The sequence below is a fragment of the Podarcis cretensis genome, assembly GCF_951804945.1.
Source record: "Podarcis cretensis genome assembly, chromosome: 11".
Classification (NCBI taxonomy): domain Eukaryota; kingdom Metazoa; phylum Chordata; class Lepidosauria; order Squamata; family Lacertidae; genus Podarcis; species Podarcis cretensis.
In genome coordinates, this window is record NC_137180.1 from 41,103,158 (window position 1) to 41,125,633 (window position 22,476).

Consider the following 22,476-nt stretch of genomic DNA (forward strand, 5'->3'; position numbering starts at 1 on the left):
ATTTTACACTTACATTTTATTGCCTTTTTTAAGAATAAATCTATAATACTGTAATCAAAACACTATGCGTTGTTCTTCCCCATGTATCCTCACAACCAACCTACAAGAGGCTGAGAATTGCCCAAGGCCACCCAATGAGTGGTATGGCCAAGTGGGGATTTGAACATGGATCCCTCTGGCCTTAGTCCAAACAACACTCTCTACCTCACAGGCCAAAAGCCACATTCAAGTGTAAGCTACTAGTACCAATTTTTTACAAACAAACAAAAACCTGGATATTTTAAGCACAGTGTTCCAACCATTTGCACTACTTATCTGTCGTAATTTGGCAGACAACTGTTGCACTCGCTTCGAAACTCACTGAAGAGCTTCAAAGGCCAGATGTCACCAGAAACACTAAGAGGACCAAACACTTGAGACTTCAAGACAGTTCTTGACCCTCTTCATATATGAAAATGAAACTAGGCACCCATTTCAAACACGGTAACAATTCCTGCTTAAGGCTTTATAAAAAGTTTTCCCAATTAACTGCCTTCAGAATCAAACAAGCACATCTAAAGGCATAAACAAACTTGTTTAAAAGTTCTCTTCTCTTTTGTGGCATTGGAAGGGACGCGGGTGGCGCTGTGGGTTAAACCACAGAGCCTAGGACTTGCTGATCAGAAGGTCAGTGGTTCGAATCCCCACGATGGGGTGAGCTCCCGTTCCTCGGTCCCTGCTCCTGCCAACCTAGCAGTTTGAAAGCACGTCAAAGTGCAAGTAGATAAATAGGTTCCCACTCCGGTGGGAAGGTAAATGGCGTTTTTGTGTGCTGCTCTGGTTCACCAGAAGCGGCTTAGTCATGCTGGCCACATAACCTGGAAACTGTACACTGGCTCCCTGGGCCAATAAAGCGAGATGAGCGCCGCAACCCCAGAGTCGGTCACGACTGGACCTAATGGTCAGGGGTCCCTTTACCTTTAATTAACCGCCTTCAGAATCAAACAAGCACATCTAAAGGCATAAACAAACTTGTTTAAAAGTTCTCTCCCCTTTTGTGGCATTTTAAGACATTTTTAATGCATGCCATCAGTATATACTTGATGCAACTTGAAAGTTGTCCAAAAACATTTCTTTAAGGGAAGCCATGGTAACAAGGCACTATAACACCAGAGACTGATACTACTTTGCAAATAGTTGAAAACAAGTAATTGCTCCAGTACAAGTGTGGATAAACAGCAGCAAAATATGTATGCGACAGCAAGCTGTGCTCTTGCACAGTTGTCATAAAATACTTAGAACTATAGGACTAGATATGGCAATCATCATGTTGGCACAATACCAAAGGTATTAAATTGTTGTACTGGTTTCCTGTACCACCTTCTAAGAGGCTCAGATTGGCACATGTGGCTTCCATACATCTCCCATAGAACACACTCACCTGGCCAGGAACCAAGAACTGCTTAGCTTTGGGCAGGAACCGCATCATGTATCTTCATAATGTTGTCTGAGATTATGCTGCAGTAACTTGCAAGTGTATGGAACCAGTGTGTGGAAGATAGGCAATATATAAAGATGCCATTGGATTGTTAAGAAATCTTTGTACTGGAAACTGGTTTTTCTAGAAAAAAACATTGTATGTTCACAAGTATGTTGCAAGATGACCTCAGAGGTTCCTCCCAAGTTTATTACTCTATACTGTATTGAAAACGCTAGGCTGAAGGCTCATTCACAAAACTTGTTCTAGGTAAACAAACAAACAAACAAACACTAAGTCTTCAGAGAAATAACACATTTGAAGCAATTTGCACCGTATTATAGCTGGGGGGTTAAGGGGGAAATATGATACAATGTCTACTATTTTACATCAAGGATCCAGCTAGGCTAGCATTCTGAGTCAAACCATGGCCAGCCCAGATGCCTCCAAGAAGCCAGAGATAGCTGAGATGCTGTCAACATCCTTAAAGGTTTCATCTACATACTTCTCTGATTTTCTCAGCTTTGCCATCTTAGCCTCGAAGGAACAAACAAATATTCCCCAAGAGCTAACAGCTCAGTGCACCAAGCACACACCCATGACTTCTGCCCTGGAGACAGTCAGTCATAATATGTGACATATTATGGAAAACACCAATTATTCCTCCACACCCTTGCTGATTTTCTAGCTTCTAGACTCGTGTCTTCAAAATGTCATGTGTGTGTTTTTATAAAGCTGAGAACTGTGTTGAGGAGTTGGTTTTCAAGCTCACTGTGGTGACTTGCCTAAAGCCACCTAGTGACTTAATGAGATTTAACTTCCTAATTCACAATGCATTTCATGTATTTAATTTCTTTTTTATTAAATTATTTTTAAACCCAACTCTCAATGTAGATTGCCTTCACAAGGCAGTGTACAGAAATAATAGTTAATCAAAGTGTAGCAATGAATCAAAACCAGTTTTATAAAATTTAGTCTTGGGTGCTGTAATACACTGGCTCTAAGATGCCTTCCAGTGAAGTTGTGGTGATTCACCTAGTCAAATTAGGATGCACCATAACATATATATGAGATTCAGCCATTAAAACAACAACAACTATTTTTTTCTTATTTTTTTGCCTACCTTTTGCTAGCTAGTCATTTTTTCACGACCATATTCCACAGTTTCAAAGACTATTTCAACTACTGCAACTTACCTATTAAGTATCTTGAACAACACATATTCTCTCAGGCCAAGACCATACGAAATGTCTCATTCTGAACTCAGGTTGGTGCTTGAAACTGTTAACTCCTAAGCACCAGCTCAGGCCTCCACAATCTCATGCCCTCCAGATGTTTTGCACTACAGTTCCATCAGCTCCATTCAAGACAGGTTGGGAAAGGCTGCACTATTTAATTTGAGGCTGAGGGATCCAAAACTGTGGTGGTGTGACTCTGCAGACATTCCCAGCACCTAACATTACATGGTTGATACTGGTATCATGAACAAGGGCAGCTGGTAACTGCATAACTGAATGGGCATGGTATCCCCTATGGAGTTGTACCTTTCTGATAACTACAGTGCAGGGGAGGGAAAGAATTGGGTAATCAGAGCTGCAAACACCACACAACCTTTTCAGCAAGAAAATAAAGATGTGCTGAGTTTTTCTAGTCAGTATTCTATAAATGTCCCAGGACAAAGTTCATGATAGAACAATTAAGACTGTTGAAAGCATCCTGGTGGCATTCTAAAGATAAATTGTAAGGGGGGGGGAAACCTAATGAAAAATACGTGACATTTAAGTCTTCCCAGGGCCAGTTTGACCAGTGTTGTTTTTGTTTTTAAAATGCCGCAACAAGAGAATTATTTGCCTGATCTACCAATTTGAATGTGGCCAAGCTGTGCTTTAAAATCCAGGTTCACAGGTAGGACTTCATTGTTTCAATCCTTTTCTGCAAAGGAGCTAATGCGCAGAATCGGAACAGCTCTGGTCAGTGTAGCCATCTTATCAGCTGCATGACTGACATTCATGACTGATGTTCAAATAATTCCAACAGCTGCAACCAAACAAGTTCTGTATACCTATTTGGGGACAAAGTTCACTGAGAAAATCTACTGCCACAAGTCAACTATTATGTAGTTTTCAGATGAGGAATGGGTATCACAATCAAGACAGTACAGCTTACCGTATTAAAGGCTGAAACAGACTTTTCCTCATACTTTTTACTTCAGTACTAACTAGTTTTTGTCAAGCTTAGTTATAAAAACTAAAAGAATGACACATATGGAGACGGAAGAGGCCCAACGTATCTAGACACAGCTCTAGAACATATTCAAAACTTGTTTCTTCCATAAAATCTTCAGAACCTCTCTGTAAACACCTCCATAAAGAGAATGAAATCCATCTCAGGAGCATATGGCGGTGGGACACTGCCTTTCTATGGTAGCAGCTCAGTGCTCCATGGGGCAGGCTATTTGTATGCACCATGTAAACAACTCCATTTTCTACACACCCTTTATAGGACATATTCAGAATAATTAAAATGGGAGATATTTAAATGAGGGGAATAGGTTGCTGGGTGAGGAGTCAGAACTCAAGATGGTTGAAAAGCCAACTTCCCCACCTCACAGATGCCTGGAGCAACATAAACATTTTTCAGAATAAATCCCTTGCCTTGGTAAATAACACCCAGTTAGCGTCTACAAAATACGCCTCACTTTTCAATCCCAATATGATTCCTTTCCATATATTGCCACTCCAAATTCCTTTGGCACCACTGTTACTGAACCCCAAAGGATCCTTCCTTCCCTCAGATGACAATTCTCCACCATATAAACCCTATTTTAACATAACCCTTAAAAATATGCCAAAACAGCTGTCTCATCCATTCCTGGTACCCTAAACAAGTGTTGTCATTCAACATCCATTGCATACCACCAACCACTCTACACCCTTCCCTCTTGGGTGTAAAAAGCAAGTGATACACAAGGCTCATGTTCAAATCCCTACGCTGCCTTATGCATCACATACTCCTTGACACATGAGCTGCTAATTTATAGGGAACAATGGGAGATACTGGTGCTGAACAACCCTGTGCTATCCATTGCTGAGTTATATTTTCTTCTATGCATATTAGCTCTAGCTCCAAGTAAAACAGAGTGACGCAAAAGGTCCTGTGATCCCCACATTGAGGGCTCCAGGAGCCTATATTTTGGACAGTCCTGGTACAAAAAAACTTCTAAGGCTGTGTTTACACAGTCATCACTGTGAACTTATTTCATTGTTATGTTGCTTATTAATAAGACATTCCTAAGATGAAGATGCAGATTTAGGCAAAACCCCTGTGTCTTCTCAGCCTCACGTGTGTCGTGTTGTGGACCCTGGTATCCCTGAAAACGGTTCAACGTATCCAGCAGTCTGACATTTAGCTACCAAACATTCCGTTTCTTTACCCAGGTATTTGAACAGATTTTACTGATTTAATTGTGAAAGTTTTCACCTGCTTTAAAGTTTCATTTGCTGTCTTAATTGAGGAGGGTGGGGTTTTTTTTGTATTTGTTCCATGCTATACACTGCCTGAAATCTGGTATATAAATGTTTCCAAATAAAATCCTTCCTGTGTTATTTATGTGACTAACTACCATTGTTAGTTTTTGACACTATAGTTGCTCAAGAACTATCATAGGATGCCTATAAAACCATATGAAGTCGCAATCATCTGCAACCTTTGGAACATAGTTGGGTCAAGTATTGCTCTCCATCCAGGCATGTCACAGTAATGGCATTAGACACTACTGAAGTTTTCAGAGTACTGCCTCCCCACACAATATGCACTTAAGCAGCTACAGAAGCCACCCTTTGTTTTGTCCTGTCCCTGACAATTCCATATCTGCTTGGACCTCAAGCAACTGAACGTATTATATTCTCTCCCAGTATTAGCTGGGCCTATTATGATCATCCTTCCGAAAAGTATGTGTAACGTTCCTTACTAGCTGTTTTCAGTCAGTTTTTCACTGCATTGCCTAAAGTAGTCCAAGGTGAAAGGTGTCTTTTATTGCTGTAACTGTACTTGCAGGTGAATCCATAAAGTCCAGTACATCACCACAGATAGAAGAATATCAGTAAGCCTGTACGCTGTACAGGAAGCTAACTCACCATGAACTTGATTGATCTCGGAATTCTGAGAAAGGATTTCATCTGCTAATTTCTGAGCAGTTGGCAAAACTTCTGTATGGTGCACTGTGATCAAATACTGTACAAACTTTTGTAGTTGGTCTCTGTTCATTTGAAAGAGAGTCTCTGAAATGGGAAGATGCAGTTTGACCTGATCTGGCTTGCGAATCCGGTACAAAGAAAGTGCCACGACATGGGCACAGTAAAATATGTCTTTGTTTCCACAGCTACAGGTCACTGAGGTAATCTTGCAACGATCAAAGCTGATAGCTACATTGCAAACAGTTTCTGGCTCCGATTGCATTGCAGGCTCCGTCACTGTGCCACTCAGGTGGAAACCTGTTCATTGAAGAAACAAAAGAATAAAAAAGGACAATTCAGTCAAGTGTCTACGATTGCCATTTTAAGTGAGAAAAGTACTGTGGTTCATCAACAAGTAGAATGAAGTTTTAAATAGAGACAGTCTTAGACAGCAACTGTGGTCTTCGGCAGCAGCCACTAAAAGTCACCCAAAGGAACAGTGTGCATATAAATAGCTTCGTACACACAAAGTGGTCATTGTGGTAGAAAATGACTACAGAAAAAAACAGGAAACAGACTGAACAGGCCAGTGCGCTAAGCCTCCATTACTTTAGAACTCTCATGGCAGTACATTTTCCAGCTCCACAGACAGCAAACACTAGTTAGAACCTTCCATCAGTGGAATCTGGCAGGACTTAACTGGTTTCAGTAAGAAGAAGAAAAAGAGTTCACATGAATGTCAAAACAATATTCAGTGGTTCTGTAGGGTTTACTCAGTTAATTCTATACTGTTCATCTGTATTTGTTTCACAGCCTGATAATGAGAATACACTTTCACAGGAAGAAATAACCATTTCTAGATCACTGATGAGTTTACCCATGTGTTCAGACCTAGAAATACCACGAACACTTAATCTTAGTTATGCAGTGCTCTTAAGTGAAAAATGCACATGAGTGAAATGGCCATTATGCATATACATATTTTTCCCTTGTGTAAATGTGTATGAAGCCAAAATAGGTAGGGTGCAGTTAGCAGGACATCCTTTTGCTATAACATTCACTCCTAATAGGCCTACACAAACTTTAACATTGGCCTTCAAGTACCACATATGCCTACTGCAACTTCAGCACAGACTTTGGAGGAGGAGGAGGAGGAGGAGGAGGAGGAGGAGAAACGCCAAGCTACACCATCATAACCATGGCAAAACACTTTTGTGAGCATGTATATGTCACTGAGGAAAGTTGCATGACATAATGCTTCCCCATGCAGAAGAGGATCCCTTGCACTCAGAAAACTTGCATGTGAGGTAGGAAAGCGTATCCTACTGTTCTGTGCTGTGCTAAATTTATCATATAGACTTAGTTGTGGGGGAAAGCATTTAAATATGTGGTACCTTGCCTGCAATGCAAAGTAATACAATCCAGGAAAGGATCTACAGTGCACTTTTACTGCACATTCAATCCACTTTTGAAATGTCCTCTGTCCACAAAGGTCAACTGTAGATTTGTCCTAGCCTGTAGTTATGTATTAAAAGCTATTTCAAATAAAACCAGTCACAGTACCAACACGACTCTTGTACCAACGATTAGATAAGTAGTATCAAAGATTAAATAAAGGGTATCAATTTTGCATGTCCAAAGCATTGTGAAACAAAAGATTGATGTGAGTAACTTCGGGTGTGTCTTGTTAGCAAATGAATGTTAATGAAGTGAAAGGCAAGACAAACCAAAACGGAAAGGGAAGAGAAATAAAGCACTGAGCTATGATTCATGAATTCCTTTTGGAGTGACACTGGTTCTCTACCTGCCCATAGGAATCCAATCCATTTCCCACATAATTTTCAATTAGTAATCTCTTCCTGACCATAAAAGACATTCAATTAATTTTATTTATTCATAAAATGTATATACTGCTTGAATGTATTTTTAAAAAGCCCTCAAATTGATTTACAAATAAGATAAAACAGTCTCACTAAAAAAAATGTTATGAAAAAGTAGAGCTGAGTGTCATCAGCATACTGATGGCACCTCATCCCAAAACACCTGATGACCACTACCAGCGGCTTCATGGAGGTATTAAATCTGGCACCCCATAACGTAGCCACCAGGGGGGCAAAAACACTCTCCCAATGCTACTGCCTCTGGACTCGGTCCTGAAGGGAGAATCAGAACCACTGTAATACAGTGCCCCCAATTCCTACTCCCCAGAAATGGTCCAGGAGGATACCATGGTCAATGGTATGAAAAGTCGATGAAAGACTGTCTTCACAGGGAAAAAACTAGAAGCCTTACCCAGCAATAATGTTTAGGCAATAAGCTCCCCCCCCCCATTGGAATGTACTCACTATTTTTAAAAAAAGCTTCTACAGTAATGCAAAGTTTTGATATCAACTCAGTGGCTTGGTAGAACATGAGACTCTTAATCTCAGGGTTGTGGATTCAAGCCCCACGTTGGGCAAAAGATTCCTGCATAGCAGGCATTTGGACTAGATGACCCTAGTGGTCCCTTCCAGCTCTGATTCTATGATCTTGAGTTTCCCCTCCACAAAAGGAGGGGCTCCATCTGTTCACAGAAGGGTTTTTGATCCAGCAGAGACTCTTAATTGTGGAGGTGATTTGTGCCGATTAGCCCTTTCCCCTGCAGCATTCCACAGCCCTCCCCATCTGGAGATTTTCAGGGAGGGAAGAGGAGGGGCAAGGAGAAATCAGGGGTGATGGTGTTCCTTTTCTACAAGTGGAAGCATCCCACAACTCCTCCTCTCTAACTATGAGGATATTGCATTGCTCTATTTGAATTATGGTGCTGGAGGGGACTCTTGTGAGTCCCACAGACTGCAAGAAGATCAAACCTCTCCATTCTGAAGGAAATCAGCCCTGAGTGCTTACTGGAAGGACAGATCCTGAAGCTGAGGCTCCAATACTTTGGCCACCTCATGAGAAGAAAAGACTCCCTGGAAAAGACCCTGATGTTGGGAAAGATGGAGGGCACAAGGAGAAGGGGATGACAGAGGACAAGATGGTTGGACAGTGTTCTCAAAGCTACCAGCATGAGTTTGACCAAACTGCTGGAGGCAGTGGAAGACAGGAGTGCCTGGTGTGCTCTGGTCCATGGGGTCACAAAGAGTCAGGCACGACTAAATGACTAAACAACAACAATACAGTACTGAAACACAGGTACAGGGTTCATACAAACCCAAAGAACACCTGTGGCCTCTCTTGATTCGAGTATGGCTTGTAGCAACTACGAAGCAGCTCTAGTACTGAAATGATTAAGCAAGAGAAGAAGGAACACAAACACATTTAGCCAACTTGAGACTTGCTATACATGCTGTTGGCAATTTTCATATGGAGGTTTTTCTCTCTTCTGGACGTTATCCTTCTTTCTTCGGTATAATTTTACTTTTTACTGTAACCTCATATAGTTTCCAGTCAAGACAGAAATAAAAGGCCACAGAAAACCGCAGCAGCGAACACTTCCAAGATGAGGAGCTGGGATGGTCACACGACACCAACCTCAAAATTCCAGCTGTCTGGAAAGACCAAGGCACCCAGTCAAATGCCTAACACTTTGGTCAGGCAACCCTAAACTAGGCTCTCTCTGAAGGGGCACAAGGGCTGACTGACATCCCACAAACTAGGAACAAGCATGACAATGGCTAGACATCCAGTCACAGAGGAAACAAATGATAATGTCCAAGGTTAAAGTAAGATCTGTTTGAGACAGAACTTCCTGTTCTCATTATCACCAGCTGCATCTTTAACCAAGTTCAGAATACAAAGCCAAGTGATAATGTTTTTGACAGAACTCCATAACATTTTGCTATTCCCCTGTTATTCTCAACTTCCACCTAATCAGTTTTCATGTCAAGTAGCTGCTATATTCCACAAACCTAGCCATCAGCTGAAAAAGCCAGTACAGTAGTACCTCTGGTTATGAACTTAATTCGTTCCGGAGGTCCGTTCTTAACCTGAAACCATTCTTAACCTGAGGTACCACTTTAGCTAATGGGGCTTCCCACTGCCACCACGCCACCAGCGCACAATTTCTGTTCTCATCCTGAGGTAAAATTCTTAACCTGAGATACTACTTCCAGGTTAGCTGAGTCTATAACCCGAAGTGTTTGTAACCCAAGGTGTTTGTAACCTGAGGTACCACTGTAGTATGCACAGCAATAATTCAGCTCATCTCCCTTCAACGTTAAACCTGTGCTGGATGACTAAACATTGGTCAGAACATTGGGTCCTTCCAGCTCAGTATTGTCTACACCGCCTGACAGGGGAAATACTCAGTCCCACCAGGAGATGCAGAGGATTCAACAAGGGACCTTCTGCATGCAAAGCAAATGCTCTACCACTGAGCTACAGCCCTTCCCCATAAGGATCTGTAGATCTCAAGACACAAATATGCACAGCTCAGTGCAATTCCATGATGCTTTAACTGAGATTCCTGCATTGCAGGGTGTTGGACTAGATGACCCTCAGGGTCCCTTCCATCTCTACAATTCTATGATTCTATAAATGAGGACATCACACTAAATCCAATGTTCTCTAACTGCCTTGCCACATCACTACGCACACTGAGCTCCTCGGAGGGGTGTGTTGTTTCCAATAGGCAAAACTAAAAACTTTACTGGCAGGAACTTGCCAAACCAAGTCACCGAGTTCTCAGCTGCCACACATAAACCACCCATAATATCAGTTTAGAGACAAAAAGACAGACAAGTATGATGTAGAGAGAAATGTTCAGCCACCTCACTAAGTCAATCACATGTTAAAACAAACCTAAAATAACCCATTCTTTTTCCCCTTCCATTCACTTTTAAAACTTACAGCTTTTGTTTCTATTCTCAAAGATTACTTCCTGTTCAATATTTTTCAGCTACGGTAAAGCAATGTTAAAGATTTGTCTCCATGCAGAGGAATTAATGTTTGTTCCAAAATAATATCACTCTCCCTACAGCACCTTGACCTTTACTTTACTCCAATCAAAGCCTACACACACAAAGTGAAGGGCAACACTAGTGACTTCTGAAGAACTATATTCATGTAACGAATTTCATAAGGAGCTAATGCTTATGTCATGTGAGCTCCTACCTGCAGCCTTGCATCATAGAGCCCAGACATAGGTTTGCCACCTCAGTGAGAATGAGGCCACAGTCCAACAAAGATTTTTAGGTTTAGGTTACTACAATACTTTATCTTGTCTTTCCTGTTTATGTAGTAGAAAGCTGTCTTTTCTGATAAGAACTGCGGAAAACAAGAGCCTCAAAACACTTCCCCTGTTTTCTTCTTCCAGAATCACCATCTGGTTGCAAAATCACAACAGATGCTGTAACAACTACTTTACCCTCTAAGAAGGGGAGTGGGGAGAGTGTTGAAATGCTTATATTTGAGTCTACAAATTTCATGCTATTATTACATAATTTAGGTTTTAACCATGGTTAGCGGGTCAGGTATCTAGTTATTCACAAACTATTTTCACAAAAAGAAGGGGAGAGGTATCTCTGCTCATATACCTCTTGGAAATTTGAGGTCTCCTCAACAGATGGGCATTCATGTGACAGTGATTGGACAGCAGCCTGCAGTTGTCACTGGAGGAGAAGAGAGAAAACTGTGCAAATTCCTCAGCAGATCTCCTCACATCTCCTCCCTTCATTATTCAGAAACCAATGCCTGCCAGTTCCTCTTATTGCAACATGAACAAATGTCTGCCTGTCCATTTGTAGCAATAAATGAAATTTAACACAAAGTAACAGATGAGCAATCCTCTTTATAAATTAACCCTCCCTTACCCACCCACCCCCAAAGTATCCTTGGATTTGCTTCCATTAAAAGCACATCTAAGCACATCCTGCTGACTTTGGAAGCCAGAACACTCCCCCAACTCCTCTTCTCCCTCCAGTCTCTTGTGGACTATAGAGCATAAATTAGCTATTCATTACATGTGAGGGAGTCACAGATAGAGCTGCACCCTGCTGAGGAAGACTGCTATTTTACATGTCAGTTTCACAACGAAAGCATCTGCTTCTTTCCTAATATGTATATTTAAAGCTGCCGCACAACGTGCAGATTATATGCTGTTCGTTGCCTGCTTGTTTGGATATCATGAACTCCTAAGTAACATTACTCAAAATTATTCCCTTCGAGGCCTCCATTTCCTAGCATTGTTTGTAACATACCCTTTATGTACCCATACTTGTGTCCTTTAAAGGTTGTAGTCAAAATAATTTGGATGCGGGACAATTTTTGGCTCACAACTGCTTATGCACTAATACAGTGGTACCTTGGTTTATGACCATAATCCGTCCCAGAGGTCCGTTCGTAAATCAAAACAGGTCGTAACCCAAGGCCAATAGGGCCTCCAATTCGCCAATAGGGCCTCCAAAAAAAGGGGGGGGTTGTAATCCAAAAAGTTGTTCATAATCCAAAAAAAAACCAAAAAAGTTTGCAAACCAGGACACGCACTTCCAGGTTTGAATTAGTCGTAATCCAAAATGGTCGTAAACTAGGCTATTTGCAAATCAAGGTACCACTGTATTAGTATCTTGTGCATTTTTTAAAAAAATCACCTTATAGAACCAGCCATTACTCATTTCAAATGCATGACAATCATGGAACCTTTCCACAACGACCATATGAAAATCCTGGTACAAAAGCATAAGGCGATGTAATAAACTGCAAGGCAAAAGAACTCTGTAACCACCAAGTGAACCGAAGCACCAATGCTTTTACAGAGAGAGAGAGAGAGAGAGAGAGAGAGAGAGAGAGAGAGAGAGAGAGACCTGCATCATGCCGGTAGGAAACTGAAGCAGGATTAAACCCCAGAAATGATTGGTAAATTACCCCATGCAAAGCAGCTGAGGGAGTGGGGAAAGAGTGATGCGTAGAACTGCCAGGGGAAAATGTGCTCAGTCTATTACAAACACATCTTTACAGCTCGGAAAGGCTGAAGCGCAGATACCCGCCCACTTCTCTACTTCATCAGCCTCTCCCAATGCACCTTTCTCTGGAGATGGGGAGGGCATGTAATGGCCAATTCAGCCCTCAGCTATATACCACAACTGTGTTTTTTTTTTGTTTTTTTAATAATATTTATTAAAGATTTTCAAATATAACAAAAAAAAGAAAAACATCCAAATTTAAGGCCTTATTTTCAATATCATCTTTCCAGGACTTCCCCCTCCCCACCCCCTCTTGTATTCCAATTCTTTCAAATAGATTCAACAAATTCTTACCCCAAATTTTAAAATTATTATCATTAACCCAATTTAAAAAATATTTTCCCATCCCCTAAAATCGACCTGTTCCCTTCCACGAGTTCCCCTCTTTAATATAAGATACAGATTAACATAAAAGAATTAAAAAAAGAATAAAATATAATTTAACACCCTTTGGATTCCAAATTTCCCTCCCCCCTTTCCCGGTTGCGTTCCCAATGTCCATCAAATCCACTGTCTCCTGGAGCTCCCACATCTGAACCATAATCTAAGCCATAATCCTTCACCAGTCCGCTTTGCCGTCTTTTTAGTAATCTTTACCGTCTTTTAATCATCTTTAATTTCAAATGTCCAATCTTAGAAAGGGTCTATCTTCCAACTTTGTCCAGTTCTTGTTTTTCTTGTTGTTCTTGATGTTCTCTCTTCTCCTCTTTTTTTTTTTCTTTTTTCCCCCTGCTCTCCTGCACAAATGTTCTAATTCCAAAAAGCTTGTAATTCCTCTACAGAGGCTTTGTAATTCAGGAACAAAACATTACGTCAAGTCCCTTCCATTCTTCAATAGATAAATCTATTGTCTCCTTTAGTGTGTAGACCTCTGTAGACAAAATAGTGTTCCATTTCTGCAGTTTCCCAGGAGATAAAATGTCCGATTCAAATTCCATGCCAGCGATACTTGTAATAACCCACAGCTCCTCTAGAGGGATTATAGTAACTCAGTTTCATTCCCGATCTCACCCACCAGTCAAAGTAACTTATTATTCCTTGTTTTAAACAGTTTATATCCAATTTATAACAAATGTAACCAGCAAAGTCCTCGTAACAAAGTTCTCTTTTTGTTCTTCAGTTTTGGCAGCTCCTTTGACAGCTGTCAAAACCTCTATTTCTCCTCTCCAGGCGCTCTCACGGATCGCTCCCGGGGCTTCCGGGGGGGGGGTGTATTTTAATTCACATTCCACTCTTCTCCTCCAGCCCAGCTTATAATTTTCCATCGCGAAATTAATATCTTTATCAAAAAAAAAAGTTGCGCTCGATCTTAGTTGTCAGGTCCTTTGCTTTAGCTCCTCTACAACAGGGGGGAGGTTGAGTTCCTTTTTATACCTCCCCCGCTCGCTCCGAATTTAAGAAAAAATTTATTCCCCTTTTTAATCCAAGTTCCAATTACTCACGGGTTGTTCTTTTAAGCCCAGATTTTCAATGGAAGAAGTCAGCGCTCTCCGCCAAATGGCATGCGGCTTCGCTCGGCAGGGGAAGCGGAGGACTCACAGCACCACCACCCCCCCGTCACCCGCTCCGCAGCCTTTAAAAAGGCTCCTTCGCGTGGTCAGGGGGGGCGCAAACGGTGCCAGCCGAGTCACCATGCCCATGGGTTTCAGCGCCCATGGTTTTTGAGGGTCCCCGTGTCGCCGGCGCGGTAGAACCCAGCCCCTGCCGAGCAGACTCCCTCCGGAGCTCGGAGGGAGTCCGCCATTCGGCGATGGCGCCAACCCGGAAGTCCCCTATACCACAACTGTTTTGAGTAGGCAAAGAGCTGGCAAGGAATTTCCAGATAAGGCATGTTCAGGTGTTATTAAATGACAGCTACAATTCTCAGCCCACAAACTGGAATAACTAGTTCACCAGTTGTACCAGTGCTTTATGCTGGTGAAACTAGTAAGGCCGCCTGCCTCCTTCAAAAGGGCAACATGAAAGCCTGTTCATTAAGCCAGAATGATTTAAAATACAGCCCTAACAGTTGCTTACTCTATACATGCGCGCGCGCACACACACAAACACAAAACTACGCCTGGAGTAATTATCTTGATTTTGAGCAAAATCACATCTGTTTGTGTGCAAGTAAATACAGCCCGACAGCAATTTGGTTCATCTATCAGAAAGAATCAACTGCAAGCTTAATAAGCATTATTTGCATTCTGTACAATGGTGTATTTGTTCTTTCAAGCTATTACAGTGATAATTTGAACGCATGTACTATGTACTAAATTTAAGGTGCACAAAGCCATAAAGCACAATGTATTCCAATTGGATCATTCTAAGCCCAGATCATTTAATGTCAAACATTACTGCATCTAGTTACAGAGCTGTTTACCAAAGCAGCAGCTACGCTGACTTTTCTGCAGCAGCTATATCCAACATTTTAAATGGCTTCATTTCATTCAGCTAACGCTCCTCAAGAGGGGGAAAAACAGTGTTTAAGTAGTCTGAAGAGTTTTCAGTTTATATTGAATGGGGGGGGGCATAAAATGTTACACTTGTGCTCAGCAGAATTACACTTACATGAGAAAGGAGAGGTGATTTTCACTGATTTTGCCAGGGGCCCCACACCCCTCAAAAAGTTGCTGCAGAGGACTACAGGAGATGGGGGAGGGAATCACTAAAAATAAATCTCTCCTATTCCTCCAACAGAAACTTCTGATAGATCACTGTTGTCCGTACATGGAATCCCAACTCTAGATCCAACAAAATACATTGCAATTCCTGCACTGCAGGAAATTAGAGTAGATGACGCTATGGGTCCCTCCCTCCTAGCTCTAAAATTCTACTATTCTATGTTTGTGATTTTGCAAATACTGTTTAAATCTTTGAGAATAGGTATTATGAGGCTGCATGTTTGGTATGGATCAGGGACTGTATAAAACTGGAAAAGGAAGAAGCATTGGACTTAGAAGGCCACGATAACATACAACAGCGGCAAGAGTCTTGATAGCACAAGGATGGAAGAATGAGGAAACCCTGAGAAAAGAACAGTGGCAAGAGAATAACATGTGTTGAGAAATCAGAGAGAGGAGCTGAGGGAAGTCTCGGGGGGAGGGGGATTCGATGGAGAGGTGGGGGGAAATGGGGGAAATAATGAATATGATATGTTTTGATATTTTGTTATGCTGAAATTGTTAATTATATTTTTTTAAAAAAAGAAATTTTTGAGAGTAGAAATAGGTATCAAGGCATACAACATCCACACAGTTTTAATGAAAACTAATTACCAAGGGATAGATCAAACATAATGGTTAGTGCAAGAAGTAGGAGAGCTGGCGTGCTTGCACAGGCGATTTTCATTGTGCAAGTGATAGTGCAAGCAGAAGTATACAACAGGTTAACACTGTGTACACTTCCACTGGCCCAAGCCATCCACTGGATTTGGGATTCCTGCAAGCAGATTGGCTGTTGTGTCAGTGGGCTGCCACAATTGGACCTCACTCCTAAATTCTACTTTATTCCCAAGCTTCCTAATATACTATCCTGGTACTGGATCAAAATAAGATAAAAGGGAATCTGTTACCATTCCTAGTAAACCATGCGCCTTAAGAGTAAGCAAAATAAATATTAAAAATTGCATTGCTAAAGGGCTTTTTCCATTTTGACTGCAATCATAGTCAATCCCGTGTGGTATCTTTGACAATTTTAATAAGGTTCAATTTAGTCAACTTGAATATTGAGTTCATTGAAACTATCAAAATAGTTAAGGGGCATCCCATTTTACTCTTTTCCTCCAACTAATGTAGATGATTACTATCTATGCAGATATCTAAAACATATGCAATTGATAGAATTGCATCAATTCTAGAAAGGTGCACTAGATGCAATAAGTAAAATTGTGAGTGCTTGAATTTATAATTGTGGATAATTGAGTCCTTACAGGAGCTTGTATTTGGACTCCCTGTCAAAGATAAAGCAACTATACCAATTCTACACAAAATCAGGAAAACCAGTTTCATGGTGAATTCTAGAAAACTGTACATGAAAAAATTAGCTTCATCTTGTGTGATCCTTATTGTTCCTTCATTTTTTATTTTTTTTTAAAAAAAACATTGCAATTAAAAGAAACCAAGAGGTCACACAGCAGCTATCTATACATTCTTTGAAATGGCACACTGATCTCCATGTGCTAGCTGGTATACAGAGGAAATTACACCGAAGAAATATGCTATTATTTTGAAGAAAACTTGCTTATATTATCTAAAGCCCATTCTATAGGGTCACATCCAACATCACTTTTTCATTCACACTGCCCATAAGTGCAAGCCTTTAATGTGGAAATAGCTTGACGCAAAATAGCTTGACGCAAAATGATTCAAACAAGGCTAGAAAGTTGGGTTAAAAATAAAACGTCAGTTTTAAATGCATGGGCAACCAAGCATCCTGGCTTGTTCCAGCCCTCCTTCCAGGAAATAAGAGGCTGGCTACACAGACAGTATGTCAAATGGTAAAACTATTCCTGGACTGTATCAGCTCAGATTGTTGATAGTTAGGTGACTGAATGCTCTCCTCCCTCCTCTCCAAACCCCCAAAGATTTATGAACACAGTACGCTTGTATTAAGAAAAAGTGTTCTGTTCCAGCCTGCTCTTCAACATCTACCCTCCAAGGAACAGGAATTTTTTATTTTTATTTCTGCGCATAGCATGGGATACCGCCACCATTATCTCCAGGTCAACTTAGTAAAAACATAAATAAATCCTAGCCAATTTTAACCCTGTGTTCTCCTGTCTGGCTGTGAAGCCATGCATATTCTATTTGAGTAATCATTCCTTCATTGTCTCATTTCATATACAGCAGTACCTCAGGTTACAGACGCCTCAGGTTACAGACACTTCAGGTTACAGACTCCGGTAACCCAGAAACAGTACCTCAGGTTAAGAACTTTACCTCAGGATGAGAACAGAAATTGAGTGGTGGTGGCGCAGCGGCGGCGGGAGGCCCCATTAGCTAAAGTGGTACCTCAGGTTAAGAACAGTTTCAGGTTAAGAACGGACCTCCAGAACGAATTAAGTTCTTAACCCAAGTGTAATGGTTCTAGGGGGTTGCTCATGCGTAAGTTGCCGCCACTCTTGGCTTGGTTGCCTGGTTGAACCCTTTCTGTCTGGACAGCCCTTCACTGCGTGGCTGTCTCAGTCGCTGGCAGAATCCATCAGTGGGCGTTTCTTAAACTTCTTCCAGCAAAAAAGTTCTTTGACGCCAAGTCTCCTCCTACTCTCCCTGCACGGAAGTCTTCTGCGCGGGGAGGGTGTGGGCAGCGGAGTACCCGTGCTCTCCCCACTAGTCTCCGTTGAAGAGTCCTGGAGCCTTTTCTCCAATTCCCCCATCTGCCCCCCTTCTCTCCTGGTGTTACGTTGATTTCCTTCCCCAGCAGCTGGGCTGCCTCTCTCCCTGCTGGGACCCTCTCCGGCATCGCTCTGGAGCCTTCCCTCCACCTCTGTCTCTGATGGCAGTTCCCTGACACCGAGGTACCATTGTACTGAAAAAAGACTAAATGATATTAAAGAAAGAAGCTACCCTATATCAAATCAGACCATTGGTCCACTTAGCTCAGTACTGTCTACACTGACCGACAGCAGTTTTCCAACATTTCAGAAGAAAGTCATTTGAAGCCTATCTGAAGATGCCTAGGATTGAGCCAAAGACCTTCTTCAGGCAAAGTACCATATTTTTTGCACCATAACACTCACTTTTTTCCTCCTAGAAAGTAAGGGGAAATGTCTGTGCGTGTTATGGAGCGAATGCCTACGGATGGCGGGAGGATCTGCTGCAGTCGTGAGCAGAGGATCCATGGTTCCCCTTCCTTCCCTCCTCCGTGACTTGCTTTGAAACAGCAAAGCGGGAGAAGAGCTGCTGAGTGGGGAGGAGAGAGGGACAGAGAGCCTGCTTGCTTTAAAGGAGCAAAGCAGGAGAGGAGATGAGCCTTCTCCTCTTATACCCCTCTTCTGCATTATTAACAGCATCCTTCTCCACCCACCCCACGCGTGTTCCTTGTCCCTTGAGTGCTTTTCCTTCCCTCCCCACTTAAAACGTGGTTACAAAGCACGGATCTACATGGATCCTCAGGATTTTTGCACTGGGTCGCCCCAAATTCACCATCAGATCACATAGCATGTCCATGGCTACAGCTTGCACCAAAAAAATCACACACCCACTGTTGCCTGGGGCCGCAGTGGTGCAAAAACATGGTTACAAAGCATGGATCCACATGGATCCTCGGGATTTTTGCATTGGGCTACCCCAAACTCACCGTCAGATCACATGTCTGTGGCCACAGCATGAACCACAAAAATCATACATCTGCTGTTTCGTTTAGAATATTTTTTTTCTTGTTTTCCTCCTCTAAAAACTATGTGTGTGTTATGGTCGGGTGCGTGTTATAGAGCGAAAAATGCGGTAATTGCTCTACTAGTTTGTATGGCCCTCCTACTATCGCGCGCTGGTATGGTCCTTCCAGCATAGCCCTTTAGGTTCTGTCCAATACACCACCACCAGAAATAAAAGATTTTTTTTTAAAAAAAACCCTTTCTCTTGAGGCACCTAAAATTCATAATTTTATTTTGATGCTCAGCATTAATCAGATGCTCGTGTTAACAAGAATGAACACGTTTCCCACCCCATGCAAGCCCTTCTTGCTTCCTTGATCAATTCTTTGGTCACGTATAAGTATTTTGCTACTGGGCTTTGGTACTTGGCTGTGCTCTTGAAGATGTTGCTATCCTTTAAGTGTTTTACAGGGAAGGGGGGGGAAATCAATATTGCCTTGAGGCAGCACATCAACACATCCTTTTAAGAGATGCTTGTGCTATGATAAAAGAAAGGAAGTTGTTCAGGTTCTGCGTAGACCTCAGACATATACCTTATTTTACCACCAACCTGGCAAAACTGATCCCGCAGATTCTTTTATCAGGAGAAACTTACCGGTACTTATCACTTGCCCCTGTGTGTCAGTAAGAGCACCCTGAGCGTTCTGTGGCAAAGCTTACTTCCTGGACACAATGGCCATAAACAAAGTGAGTTGTTGGTGTAACTCAAGTCCTGAAAATAAATCATTTTGCCCTGCCTTAAACACAGTTTTGAAAAGGCTTGTTTTGTTATCCATTTAAAATATAACTGCACATAAAAACGCCAGCTTGGGTGGACATGGATTGATGCACTATTAAAGTCTTTAGTACTTCTAAAGTTGGACTCTATGGCTCAATTTGTTCAGTTTGTCCAGATTTCATCACCATCCAACCAATGATGCATTTACAGTCAACATTTCTTTTCCCAAACTCCAAGCACTGCACCAGCCAAAGTTTCATTTAATGTTGTTGAGAAGGGGGAGGCAACATTGCCTTGAAAATCTCCCAGAGAAGCAGGCTGTTGTATTAGAACAAACAGCAGCTTGTTTCTATCGCTCCTTTGTTTGACAAGTTTGAGCTGGCTAGAAAGGTCATTTATGCCTCAAAACATCAAATTAACATTTGGAGGTCATGAATTTTAAAAATGGCTATTTGGTTCTGCTTTCTGAATTCCTAATCTTTTTTAAAAAAATAAAAAATAAAAATCTGACTTAGCCAAGAACCAAAAGGAAAATAGTCTTTCCTCAAGCAAACCAAGCATTGATTTTATGTCTATGTCAGCAGAAGCCAACTATATCTTAATTAAACCTCATTTTTAAACAGGTTTTAAGCCAGTTGGCTGAAGTGATGTCAACACCATGGAACAGTGTAGAAGAAAAATCACTGTTTCATCACCACTGGAGAACTCTTCAATAGTTCATACACAACATTAATAAAGGTTTCCTGACCCTTTAAAGCAAGTACCACACCAGATTCTGCGTGGAATCCCTACAAAGCCTAAACTTTTAAGCAATTTAGTTGAAGAGTTACCCGATACTGCCCCTAACAACCTTCAGAATTTCTGCAAGTCTTCTAAAGCCAACTTTCAGACCCAGGATCCACCCGACCTACAACAGAACCGACTCAATTTACACAACAGATTTCCATTCTCCTATGTCTGCTCTGGCTCCCAGTCTTTTCTTAAAAACAAACAAATTAACAAGGATGGCAACCACTGACACAACCAAATTTAGATCAGGATGTGACTTGGTTCAGGGTCAAAACTTGCCAGGTGAAGACCAGGGCTTCAGGTAAAGGGATTCTAATTATACTAGTAAGGTACCTCAAATTCAGAGCTGGCAAACTTAACATTACTTTAAAAATGCCAACTTTTTTTACTACAGGATTTCCCCCATAATCACTTATTTAAACTTTCCATCCAAGCTAAATGTCCCCTCCCCAATTTAAGTACTTGACACCAAACATACAGCAATCAGCTCCCTAGTGGGATGCGTAATGAACATAGCTATCTGCTTGATACCTGCCAGACACACACAGCACCTTTTGCAACAAACTAGTGTGGCAACAGGGACGCAGGTGGCGCTGTGGGTTAAAGCCTCAGCGCCTAGGACTTGCCGATCGAAAGGTCGGCGGTTCGAATCCCTGCGGCGGGGTGCGCTCCCGCTGCTCGGTCCCAGCGCCTGCCAACCTAGCAGTTCGAAAGCACCTCCGGGTGCAAGTGGATAAATAGGGACCGCTTACCAGCGGGAAGGTAAACGGCGTTTCCGTGTGCGGCTCTGGCTCGCCAGAGCAGCGATGTCACGCTGGCCACGTGACCCGGAAGTGTCTCCGGACAGCGCTGGCCCCTGGCCTCTTGAGTGAGATGGGCGCACAACCCCAGAGTCTGTCAAGACTGGCCCGTATGGGCAGGGGTACCTTTACCTTTACCTTTTAGTGTGGCAACACCCAAGTTCACAATTTGTCTTTAAAAAAGCTCAAGGATGAGCATTCCACAGTGATATAGACAATGAACATGTACCAATTCTCATTTGAAAAGCTTCTGGCTTAATTAGTAATGTGTACAGAACTGTCTGTGCAGACAAAGAACACCCTGAACAGGCATTTGCAATTCAGTACATTTCTTTCGATTTCCAAAACCAACAAGTATTTGCATTTGTTAGAAAAGAAAATGGTGCCTTCAGTATACCCATCTCCATTTGCTACTGGGAAAGACACAGCAAGCCCAACTATTTAATCTGGTATATAAATCTGTTGGGATGCGGGTGGTGCTGTGGGTTAAACCACAGAGCCTAGGACTTGCCGATCAGAAGGTCAGCGGTTCAAATCCCCGCGACGGGGTGAGCTCCCGTTGCTCGGTCCCTGTTCCTGCCAACCTTGCAGTTCCCAGGTCCTAGTCCAACTCTCTAAACAGTATACCACACTACATGGACTCTAAGCTTTATAAATTTACTTTATAAATCTGTTGCCAAATTTGTTCTTCTGTGCAAAGGTAAAGGTAAAGGGAACCCTGACCATTAGGTCCAGTCGTGGCTGACTCTGGGGTTGTGGCGCTCATCTCGCTTTATTGGCTGAGGGAGCCAGTGTACAGCTTCCGGGTCATGTGGCCAGCATGACTAAGCCACTTCTGGAGAACCAGAGCAGTGCAAGGAAACACCATTTACCTTGACGCCTGAGTGGTACCTATTTATCTACTTGCACTTTGAGGTGCTTTCAAACTGCTAGGTTGGCAGGAGCAGGGACCGAGCAATGGGAGCTCACCCTGTCGCGGGGATTCGAACCACTGACCTTCTGATGGGCAAGCCCTAGGCTCTGTGGTTTAACCCACAGCACTACCCGCATCCTCATCAGAAATAGCTACATCTCACTTGCAAAACCACTGGGGGGTAAATGTGGGAGACAGGGTTGTTTTATAGCAAAGGTTGCTCAAAGGGGGATCAGGTAACAACTGTAAGCTCCTCCATAAGTCACCTCTAATTTAGTGGTGTGGCTCTTTTACATCAAAGATGCATTCTATTTCCTGCTGAGATGCAT

General features: G+C 42.2%; 2 protein-coding genes across 3 annotated transcripts in view; one reads left to right on the forward strand and one right to left on the reverse strand.

Moving 5' to 3' along the window:
• ERCC8 (ERCC excision repair 8, CSA ubiquitin ligase complex subunit) overlaps positions 1-22,476 on the forward strand; it is a 355,379-nt gene that overhangs the window by 133,833 nt on the left and 199,070 nt on the right. The gene's annotated exons all lie outside the window — the stretch shown is intronic.
• Positions 1-22,476, reverse strand: part of ZSWIM6 (zinc finger SWIM-type containing 6) — a 99,471-nt gene that overhangs the window by 45,564 nt on the left and 31,431 nt on the right. For both annotated transcript variants that reach the window (XM_079995308.1, XM_079995307.1), the window contains exon 2: positions 5,593-5,949. In XM_079995308.1, coding sequence (XP_079851434.1) covers positions 5,593-5,949 — 357 coding nt within the window. The remainder of the gene's footprint in view (positions 1-5,592; positions 5,950-22,476) is intronic.